Source organism: Amblyomma mixtum, unplaced genomic scaffold, assembly GCF_055824585.1.
Source record: "Amblyomma mixtum isolate Tamu unplaced genomic scaffold, ASM5582458v1 scaffold_19, whole genome shotgun sequence".
Lineage (NCBI taxonomy): Eukaryota > Metazoa > Arthropoda > Arachnida > Ixodida > Ixodidae > Amblyomma > Amblyomma mixtum.
Genome location: NW_028317716.1, coordinates 857,429 through 883,891, shown reverse-complemented (window position 1 = coordinate 883,891; position 26,463 = coordinate 857,429). Strand labels below are relative to the sequence as shown.

General features: G+C 51.0%; 1 protein-coding gene across 1 annotated transcript in view; it reads right to left on the bottom strand.

Moving 5' to 3' along the window:
• LOC149324759 (uncharacterized) overlaps nt 1–26,463 on the bottom strand; it is a 195,863-nt gene that overhangs the window by 146,116 nt on the left and 23,284 nt on the right. The window contains exons 2-3 of the mRNA XM_089565290.1: nt 13,213–13,310; nt 12,447–12,651 (exon numbers count right to left, since the gene is read on the bottom strand). Coding sequence (XP_089421416.1) covers nt 12,447–12,651; nt 13,213–13,310 — 303 coding nt within the window. The remainder of the gene's footprint in view (nt 1–12,446; nt 12,652–13,212; nt 13,311–26,463) is intronic.

The window sequence follows — 26,463 nt, the reverse complement described above, 5'->3', positions numbered from 1 at the left end:
GCCCCCAGCTGTCCTCTTGTCGTGACGTCACGCGGTCACGTTTGGCAGCGCGCCGCACCTCCGCCGGAGCGAAGGATGAACCTCCATCGATGAGACGAGTTGGGCCCCCAGCTGTCCTCTTGTCGTGACGTCACGCGGTCACTTTTGGTAGCGCGCCGCAGCTCCGCCGGAGCGAAGGATGAACCTCCATCGTTGAGACGAGTTGGGCCCCCAGCTGTCCTCTTGTCGTGACGTCACGCGGTCACTTTTGGTAGCGCGCCGCAGCTCCGCCGGAGCGAAGGATGAACCTCTATCGATGAGACGAGTTGGGCCCCCAGCTGTCCTCTTGTCGTGACGTCACGCGGTCACTTTTGGTAGCGCGCCGCAGCTCTGCCGGAGCGAAGGATGAACCTGCCATTGATGGCAGAAAAGTGCCAGCAGTATTGCTTTCGCAATAAAAGCTTCCACATGACAACTGTACCAATTCAATGTCCCAAGACACGCCTTAAAGAATAAAATCCACTTTTGCTGAAGTCCTCTCTTAGATCAGATTTTGGGTGCATATTGGGGCAAAGAAGTGAGCGAGCAGCTGTTCACGTGACAACTTTGTTTTAAGGCCAATAAATGAAGCTGCGTAAATCGTAACTTGACGTAAAAAGCACTACTAGCGGTTTTCCGAGGTGATCTAAAACTTTTGCATTGACACTTTCTTCCTGAAGTCAATAATTAAAAAGTTAGCTAACTAAACCTAACTAATTAATGAACTTTGAAGAGCGAAAAAATACTCAAGACTAGGCCACGCGACTATGAAGAACCCTGAGTTGGTTTCACTTGACTAGGACACTTCGCCTTTTTTAAAAGTTTGGTTACATTTAGGTGGGACACCTGGTATATATATATATATATATATATATATATATATATATATATATATATATATATATATATATATATTGTAGGATTGGGGTTGTGTCTCAGCAGAACCTAGGTCGCTCTGCAACGTTCAGCAAAGGTTCAGACAAACGTTCGGGCCGCAAGCGAGCTTCACACCTAAGGATCGTCGTCGTCTTTCACTACCACAGTTCATCACAGTGAGCGAGCGCGGCTGCTACACTACAATTACCTTCCGGCGAAAGAGGAAGCATCCTGCCGACTTAGGGCGCACACACAGTAGACGGGTCGTAGTACGGCTTGAGGCGGTCAACGTGCACTGTTTCACGGCCACGACGGCGCGCATCTGGAGGCGGCGAAAGCGGTTCAATAATGTAGTTGACTGGAGAGGACTGGCAGACGACACGGTACGGGCCGTGGTACATTGACATGAGTTTAGTGGAGAGACCGGGACTGGTTGAGGGAACCCAAAGCCACACGGTGGTGGTGGTGGAAAACATTTATGTACAGGTATAATACAGGAGGTTATGCATGAGCTGACCCAGAGGGGGCCAGCCCTTACAAATACTAGGTGGAGGTCTTTAGTTCGGAACCCCAGTGGCATCGGCCGCCGCCCAGGCTCGCCCGACCAAGGCCCGTTGGGCCTGCAGGTCAGAGCAGCCGAGCAGGGTCGCCTCCCAGTCCTCCCGGGTTGGGTTGGGGTGAGGGGGGATAGCAGGGTTGGAGGGGCAGGCCCACACCATGTGGTAGATGTCCGAAGACTTCTCCGCACAGTGCGGACAGCTGCCCGAGAAAGAAGGGTCGAAGTGTTTCAGAGCTGCCGGGCACAGCAAAGTATTAGTATACAGGCGGAGCAGAAGCCGCTCCTCCGCCTTTGACAGACCTTTACACGGGCGGGGATAAAGACCATGGCCAGATTGATAGAGTAAAAGGATGTCTTTGAAGGTGTAAGCTGGAATAAATTCGAGTGCCTGATCGTCAGGGTCGGAGGGGAATGTCCGGTGAGAGAGCGCGTGGGCGGCGGCGTCAGCTGTCTCATTTCCCTCAAGGCCCATATGACCGGGAGCCCAAACGATACGCCGGTGCGCGGGGTCACCGGTGTAGACGCTGTTTTGAAGAATGCGGTAGGCTAGATACGGTACCCAGCCCTGCTCGACGTTCCGACATGCCCCTCGCGAGTCGGAAATAATTGTTTTTGAATTGGAATCAGATGCAGCCAACGTAATGGCGACCTCCTCCGCGTGTGTTATGTTACGGGCTCGGAAAGTAAGGCCGTTCACTGTTTTGGATTGGTGGATGACTGCGGCTGTGTACCATCCCCCATGGTGGGGACCTGAGGCATCCACGTAGAATACGCCGGGTTTCGATCCATAGTGGCGGGCCAGGGCTTCCGCCCGCGCCAGGAGCCGGCCATTATGGTCCTCACGGTTCATGTTCGCGGGAAGAGGGCGCACGTGGAGGGCGCATCTCCACTGAGATGGAATACGTACGCGCTCTTCCATGAGAGTGGTATGCTGGATGTGTAGTCGAGCAAGGAGGCGGCGACCCGACGATGTCTTCGAGAGACGTGTGTATTGGTTAGTCAAGTGGGCTTCCCGGAGCTCCCGAAATGTGTTCACCATGCCTAGCCCCAGGAGGCGCTTGTTGGAGGTGGTCACGGGGAGGCCTAGAGCCCGCTTAATAATTTTGCGGAGGATGACTTCGAGTGAATCCTCGTCTTGCTTCCGCAGGTGGAGGTACGGAGTCGAATATAGAAGTCGATTGGTTACAAATGCATGCGCCAGCCGCAAGGCGTCCTTACATCGTAACCCCCCGCGCTTGTTAGAAACCCGGCGGACCAAGCGGCCCACCTGGTCCCCCACCTGACGGAGTTTGGCCAATGTTGTTTCTGACCGTCTGTCTTGATGTATAAAGAGCCCCAGTACCCGGACTTCGATATTTTCAGGGATTGGACCTGTCTCGAGAGACAATGAAATTTTGGCTGTGCACTTTGGTGAGGGGCGTATGTGCACAAATTCAGACTTTTGGGTGGAGCATTGGAGGCCGCAGCGGCGAGCATAACGGTCCACTATGGTCGCCGCCTCGTGCAGGTTAGCCTCAATGTCTGCAAGGGAACCCTGCGTGGCCCACAGGGTGATGTCATCAGCATACAGCGCATGCTGCACACCGGCGACAGCGTCCAGCTGGGCCGGTAGGCGCATCATAGCCAAATTGAATAAGAGGGGAGAGAGCACCGCGCCCTGGGGTGTACCCCGAGTTCCTAAATGAAAAGGGCCATGTTCTTTATCCTGGATCCGAATGTAAGATTGTCTGTCGGTTAAAAATTGCCGAATGTATTGAAAGGCATTTCTGCCGCAGTTAGTTTGAGAGAGGTGGGTGAGAATGATCTCGGGGGTAACGTTGTCGAATGCACCCTTCAAATCCAAAGCGAGTACGACCTTGTCATTGTGAGGGTATTCCACGGGGTCGAGGACAGCCCGATTGAGTTGTAGCAGGACATCTTGTGCAGATCCGTGTGGGCGGAACCCGAACATGGTGTCTGCGAAAAGGTGTTTGGATTCCATGAACTCGGACAACCTGTCACGTACCATCGTCTCCATGAGTTTGCCCACACAGGAAGTCAGAGAGATGGGGCGGAGGTTGTCCGTGTTGATGGCCTTGCCAGCTTTAGGAATGAAGGTGACCAGGGCGGTCTTCCACTCGATGAGTAGTGGCACTTCCCCAAGGTAGACTGAGTTAATGTAATTCAATAAAGACAGGTATGCTGGGTCGGGGAGGTTAGCTAACAATTTGACTGTAATTTTGTGCCGACCCGGAGGCGTGTTCGCCAAATGCAGCCGGTACAGCCAGCGATGACAGCGCCGCCCACCGGCAGGTAGCAGCCACATTAAGGCTGGTTATAAATATTCATTCAGAACGACGGCTTGACATCGCCGCTATGGCGCAGTGGATTAGAGGCACGTGTTGCGTATGGAAGGTCGGCCGTTCGACTCCGCTCTCTGTACTGTAATTTTTTTGTTTTTTCATTTCAATTTTTTTCCATTTTTTCCCTTTTAGGTCGCAAATCGTGATGCTTAGTGGCATATAACGCCGTTTAAGAGGATTTATTATCCTTTTTAGGTAAGCCGTTGTGACAATCTTCTGTCACCGTGATCAATTCACCGTGGTTTCAAGCCTTGTGGCTGTACAGGCTGCAGTTGGCGAATACGCGACCCGGAGCGGTGCCACGTTTCATTTTTGCCAGGGTCGCCCTCAGGTCATGGAGCTGGAACGGTTGATCCAGCTCAACGTTCTCAGAACCTGCATAAGAGTACGCCGGCCCGCGGGAGTCCTGGGTGGTGCACAAGTACTGGTCCCGGAGCTTGTGCGCCAATTGATTTCTGTTGCCCTGAAAGCTGTGTATTGCTCTTTGGAGGTGTTTTTGAGTTTCCGTGCGTGTTTGCGTTGGGTCAATTAGGGCGCGAAAGAGTCGCCATGTGTTCCGGCCGGACATTTGCCGCGCGGCCGTATTGCATCGGGCCACCCAGTTGGAGTCGGCGAGTTGGGCCGCATACTCAGCCGCTCGTTGAGTGAGCTCGGCGATGCGAGCTTTAAGTTTCCGGTTGTGCTTCTGCCGGCGCCACCGACGGACGAGGCAATGCCGGGCCTCCTAGAGATGGAGCAGGTGGTTGTCCACGTCCGAGACCGCCTCTGAGAGTTGAATTTGAGTTTCGGAGGAGCGAAGGCCAGAGACCAATTGTTGTGACCTAGAGTGGTAGCCCTGCTCATGTATGGGTGTGACATTGTTATAATTCTGCCTGAACTTGGTCCAATCTGGGAGTCGGGCTTGTGTTGTTGGTCGCGCGAAAGGAAGGGTCCTAATCGTAGTATTCAGGAGGCAGTGGTCGCTGCCGAGGGTTTCCTCGGTGTTGACCCAGTCTCCATATTGAATGTTGCGGGTGAAGGTCAAGTCCGGACATGTATCCCTAGTCACGGAGTTGCCTATACGAGTTGGGTGGACTGGGTCAGTGTGAAGAGTGAGGCCCAGCGTTGACGCAAGCTCCGCCAACTTGCGTCCCCGCTTCTCTTCACGGTAGTAACCCCACATCCGAGCGGGAGCGTTGAAATCGCCCACAATCAGGAGGGGGTCCCGAGCCGCAACTCTCAGTGCGCGGCTAAAGAGGTCCACAAATGATACATTCGGCAATTTCGGATTGCAGTATACATTGAGTATGTGTAGCGGTGGGTCCTGTTTGCGGAGTGGGAGGAGGGTCACCATTACATAGGAGTATTCAAGTTGCATGTCTAAGTCGACCTGGTTGGCTGTATAATTTCTATGGACTAATAGACAAGACGAGGGATCCTGCTGGAACGTCGTATAATTTGTTAGTACGGCGCCTTTCCCTGGCTCTTGGAGGGCAGCTACGGCAGGCTAATGCTGAAAGGTTGAAAGGAAAAGTCGGAGGTCGGCCCGCTTGGAACGGGACCGGAGCCCCCGACAGTTCCATTGAGTAATCGTAATGGGGGAAGCCGATTTGGAAAGAGGGGAGCGCCTACACCGGTGGTGTCCCGCCATGATCAGATTTAGAGGTGAGAGGTGGAAGTGAGGTTGCCCCCGAGCCAGATACCAGGGGCTGAAGCTCAGCAACTGGAAGGGGGCAGCTGTCTTCGTCACCGTCAAGGTCATTTACTCGGCGGGACAATCTGGAGGGCCGACCAGATACGTCCTTAAGAGGACCGGTTCTGCGAGAAAGGCGGGTATTAGTCGCGACGTGTTGAGCGATCATAGAGGGGATGGCCTCCATGACTCTAGCGATGAGGCGTTCCATCGCAGTTTCCAACAGGGTGTCAAATTTCGCATTAAGACGGGCTTCGAGTTCGGCAAGGGAAGGTTCCAGAGCCGGCGCCACCGCCGTCTCGCTCTCCATAGCGTCCGCGTCGGGGGTACTAGCGGGAGGGGGAGTTGTTTTAGCTTTTAAGGCTTCAATTTTGGCAAGTAGCATCTCGTTTTGTGCCCGGAGCGAAGCTACAAGGTTGTGGAGCTCAGCGTCAGCCGCCGAGCGAGGGGGAGGGGAGAGGGGGTGGGAGGAGGAGGCAGCCCTGCCTGAACCGCTCACCTGTTTGCCATTTTTGACGACGCTGGCCCAGGAACCGGCCGCGCCATTCTTGTCCTGAGAGCGGGCTTGCTTCTCCTGGCCGCCGTGTGGAGGCGGTGGTTGCACTGGACAGCTCTTGACGTCCTTCCCGCTAGTAGGCGTCTCTCGTTTTGAAGCATCGCTGCTTGGGTGACGTGGCTGCCTGCCCGTCCCGCTGGATTTCCCGCCCTTAGGGGCGGCTGGCTTGGTATGCCGATATTTAGCACCGCAGTCCCGCGAGTTCGTGGCATGGCCACCACCACAAACCGCACATTTTGGCATACACTCGTGAGGGGCCCGCACCCCCTCTTTTATGGGTGCCTGCTGTCCACACAGGCCACACTTGTCTTTTGTTGGGTTGGGACAAAAGTCCGCCCGATGGCCGACAGTTCCACACAAACTGCAGGCCGGAATAGTGCGCAAATATTGGTGCACTATGACAATCTCGGAGTTGTAGTGTACGTATCGAGGCCTCACCGTGCCGGCAAAAGTGAGCCGAGCCTTGTTTGAGGAGCCGAATTTGCGGATATCGAGTAAAGTGCCGCTCCTCCACTGCACGCAAGGTTGGAGAGACTCAGACGACACGGTACGGGCCGTGGTACTTTGAGATGAGTTTAGTGGGGAGACCGGGACTGGGTGAGGGAACCCAAACCCACACGAGCGAGTCTGGGGTATAGGATGGAAGCGGACTGGTAGGGGCGCGAAGGTACTTCTGGCGGTTCTGATCTTGCGTTGTAAAAGAGTGGGCAAGCTGGTGGCATTCTTCAGCATAGGTCTCTGCTTGAGAAAGGGTAAGAGACTCGGAAACATCACGGCGATACGGAAGCACGGTGTCCATGGTACAGGTAGGCTCGCGGCCGTAAAGAAAGAACGGAGAGAAACCAGTTGTGCTCTGTGTGGCAGTGTTGTACGCATATGTCACTAATCGCAGAATGCGGTCCCAGTTTGAGTGGTCCGAGGCAACATACTTGGCGATCATGTCGGTCAATGTTCGATTTAGTAATGCCGTTCATTTGCGGGTGGTAGGCCGTTGTAGAGCGATGAACAATGCGGCATTGGCGAAGTAGGGCATCGACGGTGTCTGAGAGGAAGACACGGCCGCGATCAATCAGAAGCTCCTTAGGGGAACCATGGCGTAGAACGAGATGATGCAGGATGAAAGACGCAACGTCGGGCGCAGACGCAGATGGCAAGGATGACGTTTCGACGTAGCGGGTAAGGTGATCGACTGCCACTATGACCCAGTGGTGTCCAGCCGTAGTTATGGGAAGGGGCCCGCAGAGAGCAATGCCAACGCGGTCAAATGGGCGCGTGGGGCAAGGCAAAGGCTGCATCGGAGCAATAGAACGGCGAGAAGGGGTTTTGTGGCGTGGACATTCCGGGCAGGAGAGAACGTACTGTCGGATAAAACGGTACATTCCACGCCAGCAGAAGCAGAGTCGAAGGCGCGTGTAGTACTTCACCACACCGGCGTGAGCACACTGGGGGTCGGAGTGGAAAGAGGCGCATATGTCGGGAAGAAGGTGCCGAGGAATGACAAGAAGCCATTTTCACCCGTCAGAAAGGTAGTTGAGGCGGTAAAGTTGGCCTCCCGTATTGCGAAGTGGCGGGCCTGACGACGGAGAGTGCGGGTCGCAGGTCGCTGAGATGGTGTAGATAGAAGAGCGAGGAGGGAAGCGATCCATGGGTCCCGTTGTTGTTCAAATGGCATGTCGGCAATATCAAGGGAGGAGGCATCAGTGGTGGCGGAAGATGTGGAGTCTAAGTCAGGAGGTAGAGGGGACCGCGATAGTGCGTCGGCATCAGAATGCTTACGGCCAGATCGATAGACTACTTCAATGTCGTATTCTTGTAAGCGCAACGCCCAACGAGCAAGACGGCCTGAAGGGTCTTTGAGGGACGACAGCCAGCAGAGAGCATGGTGGTCGGTAACGACAGAGAATGGGCGACCGTATAGGTAAGGTCAGAACTTTCCAATGGCCCAAATTATTGCCAAGCACTCCTTTTCTGTCACGGAATAATTGCGCTCAGCCTTTGTCAAATGCGGCTGGCATAAGCAACAACATGGTCGGCGCAGCCGGGCTTCCGCTCAGCCAGCACGGCGCCGAGTCCCACGCCGGTGGCGTCAGTGTGAATTTCAGTGTGCAGGCTGGGGTCGAAATGGCGGAGAATCGGAAGGGACTCAAGCAGGCGCCGAAGCGTGGTGAAGGCCGCGTCCAAGTCTGGTGTCCAAGACGAGAGGCTGGTGTCGCCGGCAAGCAGATCAGTCAGGGGCGACAGGATGGAAGCGAATTTCCGCACGAAGCGGCGAAAATAAGAACACAGCCCGATGAAGCTACGCAGGTCTTTCAGTGAAGTGGGTCGAGGGAACTAGGCGACTGCGTGCTGTTTTGCAGGATCAGGAAGGACGCCTTATTTGGAGACGACGTGGTCCAAGATGGTAAGCCGCCGGGCTGCGAAGCAGCATTTCTTCAAATTCAGTTGCAGGCCGGCGTCGCTCAAACATTGCAGGACACGCTCGAGGCGGACCAGATGGGACAAAAAGTCTCGAGAAAAGACAACGATATCGCCCAGATAGCAGAGACAGTGTGTGCCACTTGAGTCCACTTGACACTGAGAACTGTGTCCATCATGCACTCGATTATAGCAGGCGCATTGCACAAGCCGAACGGCATGACGTTAAATTCGTAGAGGCCGTCGGGCGTAACAAAGGCCGCCTTTGGCCGATCAGCAGCAGCCATGGGCACCTGCCAGTAGCCGGAGCAGAGGTCCAATGAGGAAAAGAATTCCGCGCCTTGCAGGCAGTCGAGGGCATCGTCAATACGGGGAAATGGATACACATCCTTGCGCGTAATCTTGTTGAGGCGACGGTAATCAACGCAAAAGCGGATGGATCCGTCCTTCTTCCGCACGAGAACAACGGGCAGAGGCCCAGGGGGCTATGAGAAGGCTGGATGACGCCGCGCCGAAGTATGTCGTCCACTTCTTTGGTAATGACGGTGCGTTCAGGGGCCGATACGCGATAAGGACGCTGGCGGAAAGGGGCATGCGTTCCGGTGTCAATGCTGTGTGTGACGACGGATGTGCGGCCAAGAGAGCTGTGCGGGAAGTCGAAGGACGGACGGAAACGTTGAAGTAATGCGACGAGCTGATCACGTTGGTGCGGCGAAAGGCTGGCATCGATAGAGCGGGAAAAAACAGAAACGGTGTCTTGGTTTGGCGCAGCAGGAGGCGAACCAATGGCATCTATCCGGAGAGGGGCAGGCTCTTCAGAGGCGGAGTATGCAAGAGCGTGATCGACTGATTCGACATGTCCCACACATTCGCCGTGGAGAAGCGTTGATGAACGAGAAAAAGGGTTCGTGACATAGATTGCGCTGTGGCCATCGCAGACAGTCAGAAGAGCGAATGGAAGGAGGAAACACTGGCGACGGAGAGCAGCATCAGTCGGAGCAAAGAGAACAGTCGAATCAGGATCGCAGGCGCAAGTGAGGGGAACCAGGGCTGCAGAGAACACAGGGATGTCAGTATCTGCAGCGACCAGTATTTTACCGAGTCAGGGAGAGGTGTCGCAGGGCAGAGTAGGGCAGAGCGGAGAGAGTTCAGTGCTGGCACGGGCACAGTCGATGATCGCATGATGAAGTGTTAGAAAGTCGCAGCCCAGAATGACGTCATGAGAACAGGAGGACAGCACGAAAAACTCGGCGATATACACAATATGCCGGATAACAAGGCGAGCTGCACATGACGCCAGAGGTAGAATGCGGTGCGAGCTTGCAGTGCGGAAGCAAAAGTTCGAAACGAGCGTCTTCACTTTACGGAGTCTACGGCAAAGGGCTGCGCTAATAACGGATACAGCAGCGCCCGTGTCTACAAGGGCGAGAACGGCGACGCCATCAACAAATACTTCGATAACATTGGCTGGTAAAAACGGAGGACTTGGGCAGTTCGATGATATCGCAGTTCTTGCCTCCCGAACTGCGGCTGTTAGTTTTCCTCCGGACGAAAGGGTGATCGCCGGCGCATGGAAGAGATAGATAGGCGACGGGGAGAAGGCGACCGGCGTGAAGAATATGAAGAGCGGTCATGATGGAAGGAGTCCGCAGGGCTGCCGGAGGGAACTGGTAGCGAAGGAGGCGCAGGGTCGTAGTGGAATGGGCTTGCCACGTCCCGGAAACTCGGCGTGTGTTGGCGACAAAGCCCGGCGACGTGGCCCGGCAAGCCACAGGCGTAACAGACTGGGCGGTTGTCGTGGGTGCGCCATGGGTTCATGACAGCACGGCGAGGCGGCAGGCGACGACGGATAGGTGCCGGCGGAGGTGTTAGCGGCGCGACAGATGGTTGGGAAACATACGCGTCGTGGCATCGGAGTCTGGCGGCAACCTCAGCGTAGGTGAGGGGGGCAGCCACAGGCGGAAGCCGAGGGCTAGAGGGCAAAACGTCGGCGACCTGCTCTTGGATGGTGCGTCGCAGTGCGGGATCGAGGGCTGGCGCATGGTCGCCAGACACAGGCAGGAGGGACAGTTGGCGGGCAACCTCTTCCCGTATGAAGGCTTTGATCTGGCGAAGCAGGGAGGCCGAGTCAGAGACCAGACTGCAGACCGCCGGCGCAGGAAGGGTCTCGTCGAGCACGCCGGGTCGGCGAGTAGAATTCCTCTGCTTCCTGAGGACGTCATTGCTCTGACAAAGCTGTATGACATCCACCACTGTTTGTGGATTCCTGGCGAGCAACATGTGGAACGCGTCGTCTGAGATGCCCTTCAAGATGTTACTAATTTTCTCGGCCCCCGGCATGGATGGATTGATGCGTTTGCACAGGTCTAGTACATTTATGTAACTGGTGAAGGTTTCAGTGGCGTGCTGAGCGCGAGCGCGGAGGCGTTGTTCGGCGGGCAGTTTGCGTACAGCTGGGCGGCCGAATACCTCCGAGAAGCTGGTCTTAAAGGACGACCAGGTAGGCAAGTCGGTCTCGTGGTTGCGGAACCACAAGTTGGCAACGTCGCTGAGATAGAATAGCACGTTACCAAGCTTGGTGGCATCGTCCCACTTGTTGTGGGCGCTGACGCGCTCGTAAGTCGCCAACCAGTCGTCAACATCGTGGTCGTCGGCACCGCTGAAGACGCTGGGATCTCGCTGCCGGAGCCCGCCAGAACAGAGGATGGTAGGCGACGGAATGGGGGCTGTCTGGCTGGTGACTTCAGGCATAACGGGCGGCAAAGGTAAGGTGCGGCTACGGAGCTCCAGGATGAGGACGAGAGGGGGAACTCACGCAGCCTCCACCAAATGTGGGATGTGGGTTGTGACTCAGCAGAACCTAGGTCGCTCTGCAACGTTCAGCAAAGGTTCAGCCAAACGTTCGGGCTGCGAGCGAGCTTCACACTTAAGAATCGTCGTCGTCTTTCACTACCACAGTTCGTCACAGTGAGCGAGCGCGGCTGCTACACCAGAATATATATATATATATATATATATATATATATATATATGAAAGAAGCCAACAGCCACAGAAACCAAGGGGCACAGGGGATTTTTTTTATTTTTTTTATTATTTTGTGGTGTTGGTCAATTCAGAATATTACTGAATATGTTATCGCTTAAAGCGAATTGATTAGAAAAGCAGAAGAAAAAACAACCACTGCCGCCGGTGGGATCCGAACCCACGACCTCCGAATTACGCGTCCGGTGCTCTACCTCTGAGCTACGGCGACGGCTGTCAAATCTGCTTTCGGGGGTATTTATGTGTACAAGTCACCTATATATATATATATATACAAGTACAGTAGAATGAAGGGCTCGTCGATATGATGTAGGAGAAGCATGTGTGTGTGTGTGTGTGTGTGTGTGTGTGTGTGTGTGTGTGTGTGTGTGTGTGTGTGTGTGTGTGTGTGTGTGTGTGTGTGTGTGTGTGTGTGTGTGTGTGTGTGTGTGTGTGTGTGTGTGTGTGTGTGTGTGTGTGTGTGTGTGTGTGTGTGTGTGTGTGTGTGTCGCAACCCATGTCCCACCGATGGCGCCACCCCTTTCATGGAAGGGCAGTGACGCATTTCTTGACCGCTGCGCCACTGCGCCAAGAGCCGTAGGAAGACTCCAGGGGATCTGAGAATGTAAGACATTAAATTATAACCGTTTACCGAACAATTGCTATCCCTGAACCAAAGTGAAAACTGAACTGGTAGCACAATTAATTCACATTTGCCTAACCACGAAAATCGACCATCATTTTTTTCTGCTTTCTAGCTAGTTATGTTGTGTAAAATAAATACAGTGTTGTGAACGCACAGCTTCAAACCACAACTTATAAATTAAGAGACAACATTCACTTAGGCAACTTTTTTCGATGCCGGTTGGCTTCCTTTTTATATTTTACTATATCGGTAAAGTAATATAACCAAAGATTGTCTATCTCGTGCTCCACATAAACGGAGCGTCTTGGCAGTAGAATATATACAGATTATTTGAACTCACTTTGAATGTCTCCTCGTGATCATCGTTGTACGCCGCTCTCAGACCACAGGAAAAGTACTCCTTTTTTCCAAGGTGTACGTCTTTCTTTTTGCGACCCTCATCTTCCATGTGAGACATTTCAGGCAGCACGATTCCTTGCGGTTGCCTCCGTATAATTTCCATTGCTGCATAGCCATTGAGTTTGCTTGAAATGGCTAGCTGGTAACTGCGAAAAGAAGGCCCCAGAAGCCATGCACTGAGCGCCTTACACTCAATATCGCAGTCGTTGTCAGGCAAATTTCAGCATTCATTGCGAATGGGGGGGGGGGGTTGAGACATTAGAGAATGTCCGTCATTTTCTATCCGCGGCTGCAGTTGAGAAGCCCAGCTATTAATCTATCGCGTGCCAAGACTCTTGTTGCTATTATAGGAAGAAATATGTCGCAGCGGTGTTCTGCCGATAACTGAGCACGTACTCACGAATGCCGCATTTTAGGCTCGCAGAAACCTAAGACTTTCTTGCAGTCTTGTTTTTAGGAACTGGCTACATACTCGTCCACTCATGGTCCGGCCGTCTCTGCTAAACTGGGCGCCGACCTGCTGTTTCTAATTCTTCGAAATACATTCGTCGTCTGTAATTCATGAAGACGTAGGCGCAGACAAAGCTACAGTGATCAAACATTCAACATCAAAAAGCGTGTTATTCGTTGCGTGGCTGCGAGTAGCACTTCTGTGCTACCTTCTCTCCTGAGAGCAGCCAAAATGGAATCACGAAGAGCTTACTTACGGAATTTCTGCGTCAGCTGCAAAGGCGAAGGTTCGGAAAGTGAGCCCATTATAAGCATCGAAATTTCCAGAGTAAGATACTGGGTGACTCCGCGTGTTCTGCAATCGGGAATCAGATTTCGTAAGCCACTACACGGGTATATTTTGTTATATAATAAGATAGCTGCAAGAATCATGGCTAATGCACTCAGATAACGTATTAAGTTCTCAGGGTACTTAGCAATGCTTTAAATGCTCATACTTTGCTTGCGCCGCAGCCTTCTGCAATGGATACGATCTTCAATACCAGCATCGCTCCTCTACTTAAGGCGGACTCGAAAGCTGCGAAACGGTTTGGTTGTTAAGTTGCTGGTTCATTTTTGCCGGCGTGGAGCAGTGGGAGAAACAGATGCAAACTATGTAGGTGGGAGCCGCAGCAGGCAGTAACTGGAAGGCAGCCAGTATTGCGCGAGTACAAGTTCAATTAATTCGCTATAAGGCTGAAAGCTGAAATCGCATCACAGTAAACATTGCTCTGCTTTGCTTGCTGCGCAATAATCCCTCTTGTGTGGTCGTCTTTTCTGGCTCACAGTGCAGTTTACAACCTCGGGTATATCAGCTAAGGAGAGGTAGTGGCGCCGTAAAGTATAACTGCTTTGTGTTCTCCATTTGCAAAAGCGCGGTAGTCAGTGCTATTAGAAACTTTCCACGTTCGCTCCTGCTGCGCCGAACCAAGATTTTTTTTTTCCTGCAAAGGATCCCTTCGTCCAAAACAAACATGACATCGTATGATAGAGCAAACTTTGGCTAGCTTAAAGGTGCACTGAAGAGGATTCTGAACTTGTCTTTTTGCCGCGGGAGCTCGATCTACACGTTCCTAGCATTCTTAGAAACTGCAACTTATTGCCCTGTATGGCCGATTTCCCTAATTAAATCGAACTAATGTCCGGCTCCCGCCCTTTTTTTTGAATTCTGCCTCGTACGATGGGCGGAGTCGACCAACGCGTGAAGTTCCTTTCAGTCAGCTCCGTGGACGCTTTGCTTTCTCTTTATTTTGTTTTTAGGTTTCCATGGATAAATAGTTTCATTCGCAGATAATATAGCCGCAAAATAAGCCCGCAGAAATAAAAATACGCGCGGGCTATTTGCTACTACGGACTACTACGTATTACTCTGCCGATGGTAGAGCGGCAAGCCGCCACAGGACTGGGTGAAAGGCACTCCACGCGTTGGTCGACTCCGCCCACCGTACGAGGCAGAATTCAAAAAAAGGGCGGGAGCCGGCCGTTAATTCGATTTAATTTGGGAAATCGGCCATACAGGGCAATAAGTCGCAGTTTCTAAGAATGCTAGGAACGTGTAGATCGAGTTCCCGCGGCAAAAAGACAAGTTCAGATTCGTCTTCAGTGCACCTTTAACTCATGTACTCGTTGCAGTTCTCTACTGGAAATAATCCATGTTAGCGCAATTCATTACAGCGAGATAAACCCTGAATGATCTTCAAATCGTGATAGGCCGTATACGTGTTCGATGTGGTGACTGGCAGCACTACGGCATCTCGGGAGGAGGTCGCAAAATGACGGCCGCCTACCACCCACTCGCTGCGTCTCCCTTCGCCGCGGTCATATAGTTTATTATGTTGTATGTATTTTGATAGTCTAAAGCAGTGTGATTAGCTTTTAGTATATCGCGTTTTAGGAACAATGGATGCGGTATTGAGTCTAGTGGTTGACTTCGGCAATTTTTAAAAATTCTCAAGGTTTTTTTTCTGTAACGTTACTAATCTGGTATACCTTGTTTTTGTCGTTGTTCTCCAGACTAGGCTACAATATGATAGTGTCATGTAGAGATGGCTCCAGTCCGGAGAGTAGATGCAGCAAAAGTGGCTTCGGAACAAATCTCTTTATTCGGGCTGATTTGCACCCAGAAAAGACTGCATCACTCGGCGGCGGCGTGGCAACAAGCGTGCTCGACGGTCGTCGAGCGGAATGCCAGCCGCTCTCGGCCATGCTCTTTTTAAAGCTGATAGCAAATTTTGGAGATAAAGCCTGCAAAGTTACTAGAACATTCTGGAACAAGGTAAACGGGCTCCGCCTGGATGTGATCAATCGAGATAAATCTAGGCGCGTCTTGAACCAAGAACAATGCGATAAAGCGGTGCTCCGGCAGCTTTGAAGAATGAACAAGCAAACACTACAAAGATTCTCGGCAATATAAATGGCAGTATATGAGTCAACGAGCAGTAAAACAAATTTCCACAAAGAACTCTGAAAACGAAACATAAAGCAAAGAAGCCACATGCAGTAAAGGACAGTATATAGTGCATTCCTAAGCAAAATGATAAAAAGAATTGCTTTTATTGTGGACCTGTCCAGTATGGAACGCAATGGTCACTGGTGCCTTATACAGTGGTGCTGGATTACTTACACTTTGGAAACCTTCTTTTTACGCAGTAAACTGGCAAAAGACTGACAACAGAAATTTACCATCATGTTATTCTGCAAGATATTGCTTTTCTCAAATGATTCAGCAGAAGCCTTCAAGTGGTTTTGGCTCCTTCCATACCAAACTCACCAGAGACCGCGCTCCATCCCTTCCGATCTACTCCTAAACGTTGTGGCTATTTAGTGAACCATCTAAGCTAATTACCCTTGGTGCCTTTGGGGAATAAATTATTGGTAATGTGACAGCCCTATGAATTTCTCAGACATCCAAAAGTTGGCCCTTTTAGAGGGGGTTGTGGCTCATGAGAACATAGGTCGCCTTCCAACGTCAAGCAAAGGTCCAGGCCAAGCGTTCGGGCTGTTGTTGTTGTTGCTGCCTTGGCATGGCACATACCCACGAAGGGGGGAGGGGAGGTAAGGGGGAAGGGGGGGGGGGGCTGAGAGCGAGCTTCACACCTCTGAATCGTCGCCGTCTTTCACCCACACACCTGCTACACTACAATTACCTCCCGGCGAAAAAGGAGGAATCCTGCCGACCTAAAGAGCACACAAGGTAGGCGGATCGTAGGAAGGCTGGAGGTGGTCGACGTGCACAGTTTCATGGCCGCGACAGCGGGCATCTTGGGGCGGCGAATGCGGTTCAGTAATGTACTTCTCTGGGAAGGACTGGCAGGCGACACGGTACGGGCCTTGGTACTTTGAAATGAGTTTCATGGAGATACCGGGACTGGTTGAAGGAACCCAAACCCACACGAGCGAGTCTGAGGTATAGGACGGAAGCGGACTGGTAGGGGCGCGAAGGTACTTCCGGCGATTCTAATCCTGTTTTGTAAAAGAGCGGGCAAGCCGGCGGCATTCTTCTGCATAGGTCGCTGCTTGAGAAAGGGTAAGAGACTCGGACACATCAGGGTGATACGGAAGCACGGTATCCATGGCGCAGGTAAGTTTGTTGCCGTAAAGAAAAAAGAAGAGAGAGAAGCCAGTTCTGCTCTGTGTGGCAGTGTTGTAAGCATATGTCACAAACGGGAGAATGCGGTCCCGATTTGAGTGGTCAGAGGCAACATACATGGGGATCATGTCTGTCAATGTGAGATTGAAACGTTCAGTAATGGCCTTCATTTGAGGGTGGTAGGCGGCGCCAGGAGTGGAATTGCTGCGCCATTTGCACCATGGCGCGCCATAAGGATTTCCTTTCCGCCTTCCTGCTCCATGGACGGCAAACTGCTCCTTGAATAGTTTCTGGCGCCACTCTGCGCCGCGCAGAAAACTTTGCGCGCAAAAAAAAAAGGTTTACTGTTTCCGTTTTTGTTTGCTGTGAGCGTTTTGCCTGGCTACGGCCTGGCTGAACGCAGCCATGAAGCCGCATCAGCGGTCAGTGGCGCCAGTTAGCACGACGGAGGTGGCGAAGACGCGTCCATACTGTTTGTGCGTGCATAGCCAACGTAGCCCGTCGCTTCGCATCATATTTGTGCAGTGAACGGCGACAACTGCGATTTTGCGTGGAGACGCAGAAAATTGAGGAAATAGCAAAATATAAGTACCATTTTGCTTTATTCAGAGCTGTTAAACTGGCAGGAGTGGCCCAAGCAGTGGTGACGCTATGAAGAGTTGAAATCACAACCCACGTGCGCTGCGGCGGTTCTTTCCAACCGCTTTTATTATTCTGTGTTTTGATCATAGGCTAAAAATTGTGCATTGTCGCAGAGTTCAATAAAGAAATATGCGACAGAAACGTCGGGCTAGAAGCTAGCCCGCGCAATCGCACCGTGTACAGTGCAGCGCGCGCGCCGGGGCGCCCCAGCGTGCGCTGCATTGTGCGTTGTGCAGTTTCGCGGGCAAGCATGGACGCGAACGAGCATTTAATTAGTTGTATTAATTGTATTCTTTTTGGACTCAAAACTCTGATATTTTCACACCTCTAGAAAAAAATTCATCCCATAAGGATTCACATTTATCAATGTGCCGCACGATGTGTGAACCAAGTCAGTAAGGTTAGCTGTCATGTCCCGCTTCTGGAGGCGCATCTTTTCTGGCCATTAACATGCGGACGTAAACCCTGACATTTGAAAAAAAAAATCTGACGGCACGATGGTGGAAAAATTCATGACCTTGGGATGACATGGAGTCGTCCTTTCAAAGGCAGCGCAAACGTTCGAGCTTCGACCACGTTGTTGCAAGCCACTAGCGAAAACGCGGTACCCGTATGCAATAGTTAAACTTTATTGTGTCGTCTGTTTATTGGGACCATTAAGGAAGTCGCTGGCATTGCAGAATAGTGGCAGCATGCAATTTTACCTGTAACGTAGCCTTGTTAAGGCGTATTAGGGTTACGTGCACCACAGGTTGTCACCTTAGAAAAATTGGCCCATGGTAAAATTGCTTGCCTGGCTTATGATACATAGCCTAATGTTTCTTTGTGAGGACTGCTAGAAGTTTATGGTGTTTGCTTCCATGTCTGTTCTATGATTTTCTTGTTTTGGTGATCAGTTACCTGATCATCAAATTTTGAAAACGTGTTGACTTGGTTGATTAGTAATGACAGCTTATTCATTTGTCACTAGTGGTGGTAATGATGCTTAAGCCATGATCCAGTGCTCTTTTGCTGGTAGTGAGTATAAAGGAACCCTTTTTTTTCTAGAACGTTGCACAAAGTTCAATGACAACATACTGCAAGAAAATGATGAAAATGCAGACTGCATTGCTGACTGCTGCAAGAAAACTTCAAAGGACTCCAATGGATTCAGCATTATTTGTAGTGACCCTCAGAATTGTGCACAGCACGGCATTACAGCAGTAAACCGTCATGCCATGTCGAAGAAACATAGTGACAGTGCCTCCAAAATGCAGGATTCAGATGGATGACTTCCCAAGTCTGGATTTGTTCAGCCGAGTCTTGATTTCAGCCGCTATGAGGTAACGGCTTCTCTGCAAGACAATGTTGTAAAGGCAGAAGCAGTCTTTGCTTTATCTGTAGTCGCCAATTCTCTGCCATATATGTGAAGTGACGCTGCCACAGTCATCAATCCACACGTTTTCAGACTCTGAAATTGCAAGAAATTTCGAATGTGGGCGAACAAATTTATCTTATCTGATCTCTGATGGCCTTGGGCCATTTTTTCAAATCAGAAGTGGTCGAATAGCTTATTCGTCCAGCCTTATTTTATGCCATTATGATTGATGAGACTCCTAAACCCGAAAAAGGTCTAACAGCTGGATGTTCTAGTACGTTTTTAATCACAAAAGGCTGGCCGTGTTGTTGTGGAACATCTTCAGTCTTTTAATCTTGGCCATGCAACAGCAGAAGACTTATTCTCATGTGTGAAAGAGGCACTTGTGGAGCTACCCAACAGAAACTTCCTCTGTCTTTTTACTGATGGGTCAAATGTTATGAAACGCGTTACAAAGAAACTAAGATATCTAAGCCCCAATATGCTTGATATTGGGGACTGCACACTTCATAAAGTGCACAATGCACTTGCAGCTGGGCTACACTCTTTTTCCAATGATGTAGAATGTGTTGTAGCTGATGTGAACTATTACTTCAAATTTTGCTGCCCGAAATACTGACATGAAGCAGCTACAGAAGCAGTTAGGGCTGCCGATTCTTGAGTTCCTAAGATATGTACCGAGCCGCTGGCTTACGCTTCTACCAGGATTATAACGCATTCTCGATAATTTTCAACCACTGCACATTTTCTTCACTAAACGGCAAGTTGTCAGAGCAACAGCCGCAGCAAGGCGTCGACGCCTTGCCGCTGCATTCTCTGTCCAGGCGCTGCAAGCAAAATTGCTGTTTATAAAATTTCAGCTGAACTTATACAACAGATTGAAACAATAGTTCAAAGTAAGGAGCTTATTTTTTGCACGACCTCTATGAAGGAATGATGTCTCTCGTGAAACAAGTGTTGGGGAGGTTTCTTACGAACAGATCGTTTTCTTCTCTGACCGGAGGACTTCTCAAAAATCTGTGTCTACGTTCCTCATCACTCTGGAAAGATTAACCAGACCTGGGTCTTGACACAGAATCAGCATCTATGAAGGAATGATGTCTCTCGTGAAACAAGTGTTGGGGAGGTTTCTTACGAACAGATCGTTTTCTTCTCTGACCGGAGGACTTCTCAAAAATCTGTGTCTACGTTCCTCATCACTCTGGAAAGATTAACCAGACCTGGGTCTTGACACAGAATCAGCATCGCACTTATGGCCTACTGCTCAGAAGAAGACCCTGTATTTAACTGCACGTACTTCCTACATCACCTGTGCAGAATACGCTGTCTGGATTTACACTGGACAGCAAAATACTCCAGCACCTGAGCTTTGTAAAGCCAAATCATTATTCATAGAAAGACTGACTGAGGCGAGTTGAAATTCTTTGCCGCAAGTTATACCGGCTGCTCTGGTACCTGCTCTGATAGATGAGTGGAATGCACTGATGTGTGAAACATATGGCTGAGACACCTCTTTTGACCTACTGACACAATGCAAAAGGCGCTTTCCCTGATAAAAGCCAACTGAAACGAAAGCAAGTATGAAAAACTTTCCCCACTCGTTAAGGCAGTCTTGTGTCTTCCACATGGGAATGCGGATTGTGAGCGTGAGTTCAGCGAAAATAAGTATGCCCTTAAGCACCGCAGCTCCATGAGCATTACAAGCGTTTCCTGCCTGTGACAGAACAAAACCGCATCTGAGGAGGTACGGTAGGCATTGAACAAAGGTAGAGATGTCTAGGCTTCTGCTGGGTTGTGTGCGTGAAGCCCACAAGCGTTATGCGGAATGCATATATCGCGAGCAAGGATCAGCTGTAGCTGCAAAGCGAAGATGTGAGAAAAGGCGCGTGAAAAAGTCAAGCGTGCGAAACTTATTGTGGAGAGGTCTGATTTACTTGGCAGTGTTTCCTCATTAAAGGCGCTTTTGAGCAGTCCCCAAGAACAGGTCAACTTGGGTGTGAAGACAAATGACATGGGAAAAATGGAAAGCGATCATATGCTATCGGAGAGAGCAAAGGGCAGTGTACCAAACCTCCTTAAACGTCTGGAAGAAGTTGATTCTGCTCTGATGGCAACATAAGAAGCAGACAATTTAAAATGGACTTTGTGTAGTGGTTGACATCGTTCAAGAAATCTCTCTTCATCTGATCTTCTGCTATTTATCCAAGTTTAATTTGATAACGTGCAATAAAGGAAGTTGTAAACATATTCCATCAGCGCTTGTCTATACATACAGCCAGACACTAGCAGTGTGTCATGTGCATATACTAGATTTTAGACCTATGGCTGCTCATTGCACTTGTTTCTACATGGTAGCATTAAATCCAGGGAGCTCCTGTGTTTTATATATTGAGGGACCAGTTGGTCCGATGTAATGTTTAAACGGTGATAGATAGATAGAGAGAGAGGGGGAAGGCAGGGATGTTAGCCAGAAAGAGTTCCAGGTGGCTACCCTGCACTGGGGAAGGGAATGAGGGGATTAAAGAGGGAAGAAAATGGTGAATGTAGTATTAAGACAGCATACATAAAGCTAGAGTACAGGCTGTTTTGAGGCTTTTCTGCACGCTTTCGGTGCTGCCATCATAGTTAAGGCTGGAGTGTGTTTAATGGAACTGCTGGGGCTACTTTGGTAGAGTTAAGTATTATGAATGCGCTATGTATTTTGAGGAGGAAGTAGCTAGGAGTGGCAACATATTTTGCAAGTTTTATAAATTGAGTGGTTAGATGTGTACGTGTGAGGTCTATACTGCTCTGAAGTGCACTTTGTGCTAGTTTAAAATTGATAAGTCAAGATTTCAGGTGCTCCAAAACTGCTCCATAACTCCATTTTGCCTGCTCCAAACCTGCTCCGAAAGGCTGTTTTTTCCTGCTCCTAAGTGTGCTCCAAGACGTGGTTTGTCAGTTCCACACTTCAGGCCGTTGTAGATCCGTGAACAATGCGGCATTAGCGAAGTAGGGCTTCGACTGTGTCTGCGAGACAGACACAGCCTCGGTTGCTCAGAAGTTCCTTAGGGGAACCATGGCGTAGAACGAGATGATGGAAGATGAAGGATGAGGTTTTGACGTAACGGGTAAGGTGATCGACTAGCACTATGACCAAGCGGTGTCCAGCCGGAGTGATGGGAAGGGGCCCGCAGAGATCGATGCCAACGCGGTCGAATGGGCGCGGGGGGCAAGGCAAGGGCTGCATAGGAACAATGGAACCGTGAGAAGGGGTTTTGTAGCGTTGACATTCTGGGCAGGAGCGAACGTACTGCCGGATAAAACGGTACATTTCCGGCCAGTAGAAACGGAGTCGAAAGCGCGTGTAGGTCTTCCCTACACCGGCGTGAGCACACTGGGGGTCGGTGTGGAAAGAGGGGCTATGTCGGAACCGAGGTGCCGAGGAATGACAAGGAGCCAATTGATCCCGTCCGGAAGGTAGTTGCGGTGGCAAAGTAGACCGTCCAACATTGCAAATTGGCGGGCTTGACGACGAAGAGTGCGGGTCGCAGGACGCCGAAATGGTGTAGACAGAAGAGCGATAAGAGAAGCGATCCAGGGGTCTTCGTGTTGTTTAAATAGCATGTCGGCAATATCAAGTGAAAAGACATTAGTGGTGACGACAGATGTGGAGTCTAAATCAAGGTTATAGGGAACCGTGATAGTGCATCAGCATCAGAATGCTTACGGTAAAATCAATAGATTACTTCAATGTCGTATTGCAAGCGGAACGCCCAGCGAGCAAGACTGCCTGAGGGGTATTTCAGGGACGGCAGCCAGCAGGGGGCGTGATGATCGGTAACAGCAGAGAATGGGCGACCGTATAGGTAGGGTAGGAACTTTCCAATAGCCCAAATTATTGCCAAGCATCCCTTTAAGCTTGCGGAATAATTCCGCTCAACCTTGGTCAAACTGCGGCTGGCATAAGCAACAACATGTTCGGCGAAGCCGGGCTTCCGCTGTGCCAGAACGGCTCCGAGGCCTACGCCACTGGCGTCAGTGTGAATTTCAGCGTGCAGGCTGCGGTGGAAATGGCGGAGGAGCGGAGGCGAAAGAAGCAGGCGCCGAAGCGTGGTGAACGCCGCATCACAGTCCGGTGTCCAAGACGAGTGGTTGGTTTCGCCGGCAAGAAGATCTGACAGAGGAGAGAGGATGGAAGCGAAATTGCGCACGAAGCGGCGAAAATAAGAACACAGCCCGATGAAGCTACGCAGCTCTTTCAGTGAAGTGGGTCGAGGGAACTCGGCGACTGCGCGCTGTTTTGCAGGATCGGGAAGGACGTTCTTCAGACACGACGTGGCCCAAGATGGTAAGCCGCTGTGCTGCGAAGCAGCATCTCTTCAAATTCAGTTGCAAGCCGGCGTTCGTCAAACATTGCAGAACACGCTTGAGGCGGACCAGGTGCGACGAAAAATTTCGATAAAACAAGACGATGTCGTTTAGGTAACAGAGGCACGTGTGCCACTTTAGTCCGCTAGAAACTGTGTTCATCAAGGGCTCGAATGTGGCCGCCGCTTTGCACAAGCCCAACGGCATGACGTTAAATTCGTTGAGGCCGTCGAGCGTAACAAACGTCGTCTTTGGCCGGTCAGTGGTATCGATGGATACTTGCCGGCATCCGGAGTGGAGGCCCAGTGAGGAAAAGAATTCCGGGCATTGCACGCAGTCGAGGGCGTCATCAATACGGGGAAGAGGATAACCATCCTTCCAAGTTATCCTCTTGGGGCGACGGCAATCAACGCAAAAGCGGAGGGATCCTTCCTTCTTCCGCACAAGAACCACGGGAGAGACCTAGGGGCTTTGAAAGGCCTGATGACACCGCGCTGAAGCATGTCGTCCACTTCTTTAGCTATGACGGTGCGTTCAGGGGCCGACACGCGATATGGGCGATATGAGTGACGACGGATGTGCGGGAAGTCGAAGAACGGACGGGAACGTTGAAGCAATACGACGAGCTGAGCACGTTGGTGTGGCTGAAATCTGGCATCGATACATCGGGAAAAACAGAAACGGCGTTTCGGTTTGGCGCAGCAGTAGGCGAATCAATGGCATATATCTGGACAGGAGCAGGTTCTCCAGAGACGGATTATGGAAGAACATGGTCGACTGATTCGACATGTGCCAGGCATTCGCCACGGAGAAGCGTTGATGGGCGAGAAAAGGGGTTCATGAGGTAAATGGCACTGTGGCCCTCGCAGACAGTCAGAAGAGCGAACGGAAGGAGGGAACAGTGGCGACGGGCAGCGGCATCGGTCGGAGTAATGAGAACAGTCGAATCGGGATCGCAGAGGCAAGAGAGGGGTTCCAGGGCTGCAGAGAAGGCAGGGATGTCAGTATCTTCAGCGACCAGCATTTTACCGGTTCGGGGAGAGGTGTCGCATGACTGGGTGGCACAGAGCGGAGACAGTTCACTGCTGGCACGGGCGCAGTCGATGATCGCATGATGAAGGGTTAGAAAGTCGCAGCCCAGAATGACATCGTGAGAAGAGCTGGACAGCGCTGAAACTCGGCAATGTACACATCCCGGATAACAAGGTGAGCTGTGTATGAAGCTACAGGCTGAATGCGTTGCGAGCTTGCAGTGCGGAGGCAAAAGTTCGAAACACGCGTCGTCACTTTACGGAGTGTTCGGCAAAGGGCTGCGCTAATAACGGATACAGGAGCGCCCGTGTCTACAAGGGCGAGAACGGCAACGCCATCAACACACACTTCGGCAACACTGGCGGGCGAAGACAGAGGACTTGGACAGTTCGATAGAATGACATTTCTTGCAACCAGAACTGCGGCCGTTAGTTTTCCTCCGGACGGGAAGGTGAGCGTCGGCGCATGAGAGAGATAGATTAGCAACGCGGAGAGGGCGACCGGCGTGAAGAGTATGAAGAGTGGTGAAGAGGGAAGGAGTCGGCTGGAGTGCCGGAGGAAACATGTAGCGAAGGAGCCGCAGGGTCGTAGCGGAATGGGCCTGCCCTGTCCCGGAAGCTCGGCGAGTGTGTAAATAATTAGAATAAATATTCTATTTATTCAGAATAAATATTCTGAAAAATTATATCTCCACTAACGTTATTCAAAGCATTGCATGCTCCATATTTATTGATGAAGCACTGGAAGAAAACACATGAAAGCGCTCGTTAGTGCACCAATAGCACAAAATGAATATTCTCTATTTGGAATAAGGAATGTATTGCTTCTTCTTTATTAGAGGGAAACTGCCAGTACAAATTTTGGGAGCAAAGAGAATTTTGTGGCCTATGGCTTAAAGGTGGGTGGAAGCAGAAGAAAGCTGTATACAGAGGTGGCAAGATGCATGCTCCTTGGGGTAATGATATTCTGTCTTCCTGATGCCTTCCGGAGTCATTTGATGCTGTTTTTGCATGCCGCTACTCGAGTAAATCCATCACAGCATCCTGGCCAGCGCCACAGCCGTACTCTGCAGCGCAGTGACAATAACTGGGACCATGGCCCGAGGGGCTGTGCCGGAGTTTAAAATTTTTCTCTCGCTTAAAAGAAAGAAAAGGTGCAATAAAATTCGCTGACGAAAATATTGAAGCAGCGTAGCTTGTTGGGCCAGTTGGTGCATGGTAAGTATAAGCCAGCGAAAAGGACGCGTTCGCAACCACCATCGCCTACCTCTCCTGCAAAGCCCAGTTTTATTCCCACTGTATAAAAAGCGATCTTCCGCCGCAGGACGTCATTGGTTTGTTTGGTTTCCAGCGTTGTCCTGTGTACTTCCCCTCCTTGTAAACGCGTCCTTTTGGCTGGTTTTCTACTTACCGTGCACCAACTGGCCCAACAAGCTACGCTTCTTCAATACTATGCTTCCTTTATGGGCATCTTTTCTACATGTTCAGCCTACATCAGACCGGGCTGCCTTCTGCGTCAGCACCATCGCCTTCCTCTCCTGCAAAGCCCGGTTGTATTCTCACTGCATAAAAACGATCATCCGCCGCAGGACGTCATTGGTTTGTTTGGTTTCCAGCGTTGTCCTGTGTACTTCCCCTCCTTGTGAAGGCGTCCTTTTCGCTGGTTTTCTACTTACCGTGCACCAACTGGCCCAACAAGCTACGCTTCTTCAATACTATGCTTCCTTTCTGGGCATCTTTCTACATGTTCAGCCTCCACCAGACCGGGCTGCCTTCTGCGTCAGCACCATCGCCTTCCTCTCCTGCAAAGCCCGGTTGTATTCTCACTGCATAAAAACGTTCATCCGCCGCAGGACGTCATTGGTTTGTTTGGTTTCCAGCGTTGTCCTGTGTACTTCCCCTCCTTGTGAAGGCGTCCTTTTCGCTGGTTTTCTACTTACCGTGCACCAACTGGCCCAACAAGCTACGCTTCTTCAATACTATGCTTCCTTTCTGGGCATCTTTCTACATGTTCAGCCTCTATCAGACCGGGCTGCCTTCTGCGTCAGCACCATCGCCTACCTCTCCTGCAAAGCCCGGTTGTATTCCCACTGCATAAAAACGATCATCCGCCGCAGGACGTCATTGGTTTGTTTGGTTTCCAGCGTTGTCCTGTGTACTTCCCCTCCTTGTGAACGCGTCCTTTTCGCTGGTTTTCTACTTACCGTGCACCAACTGGCCCAACAAGCTACGCTTCTTCAATACTATGCTTCCTTTATGGGCATCTTTCTACATGTTCAGCCTCCACCAGACCGGGCTGCCTTCTGCGTCAGCACCATCGCCTACCTCTCCTGCAAAGCCCGGTTGTATTCCCACTGCATAAAAAGCGATCTTCCGCCGCAGGACGTCATTGGTTTGTTTGGTTTCCACCGTTGTCCTGTGTACTTCCCCTCCTTGTGAACGCGTCCTTTTCGCTGGTTTTCTACTTACCGTGCACCAACTGGCCCAACAAGCTACGCTT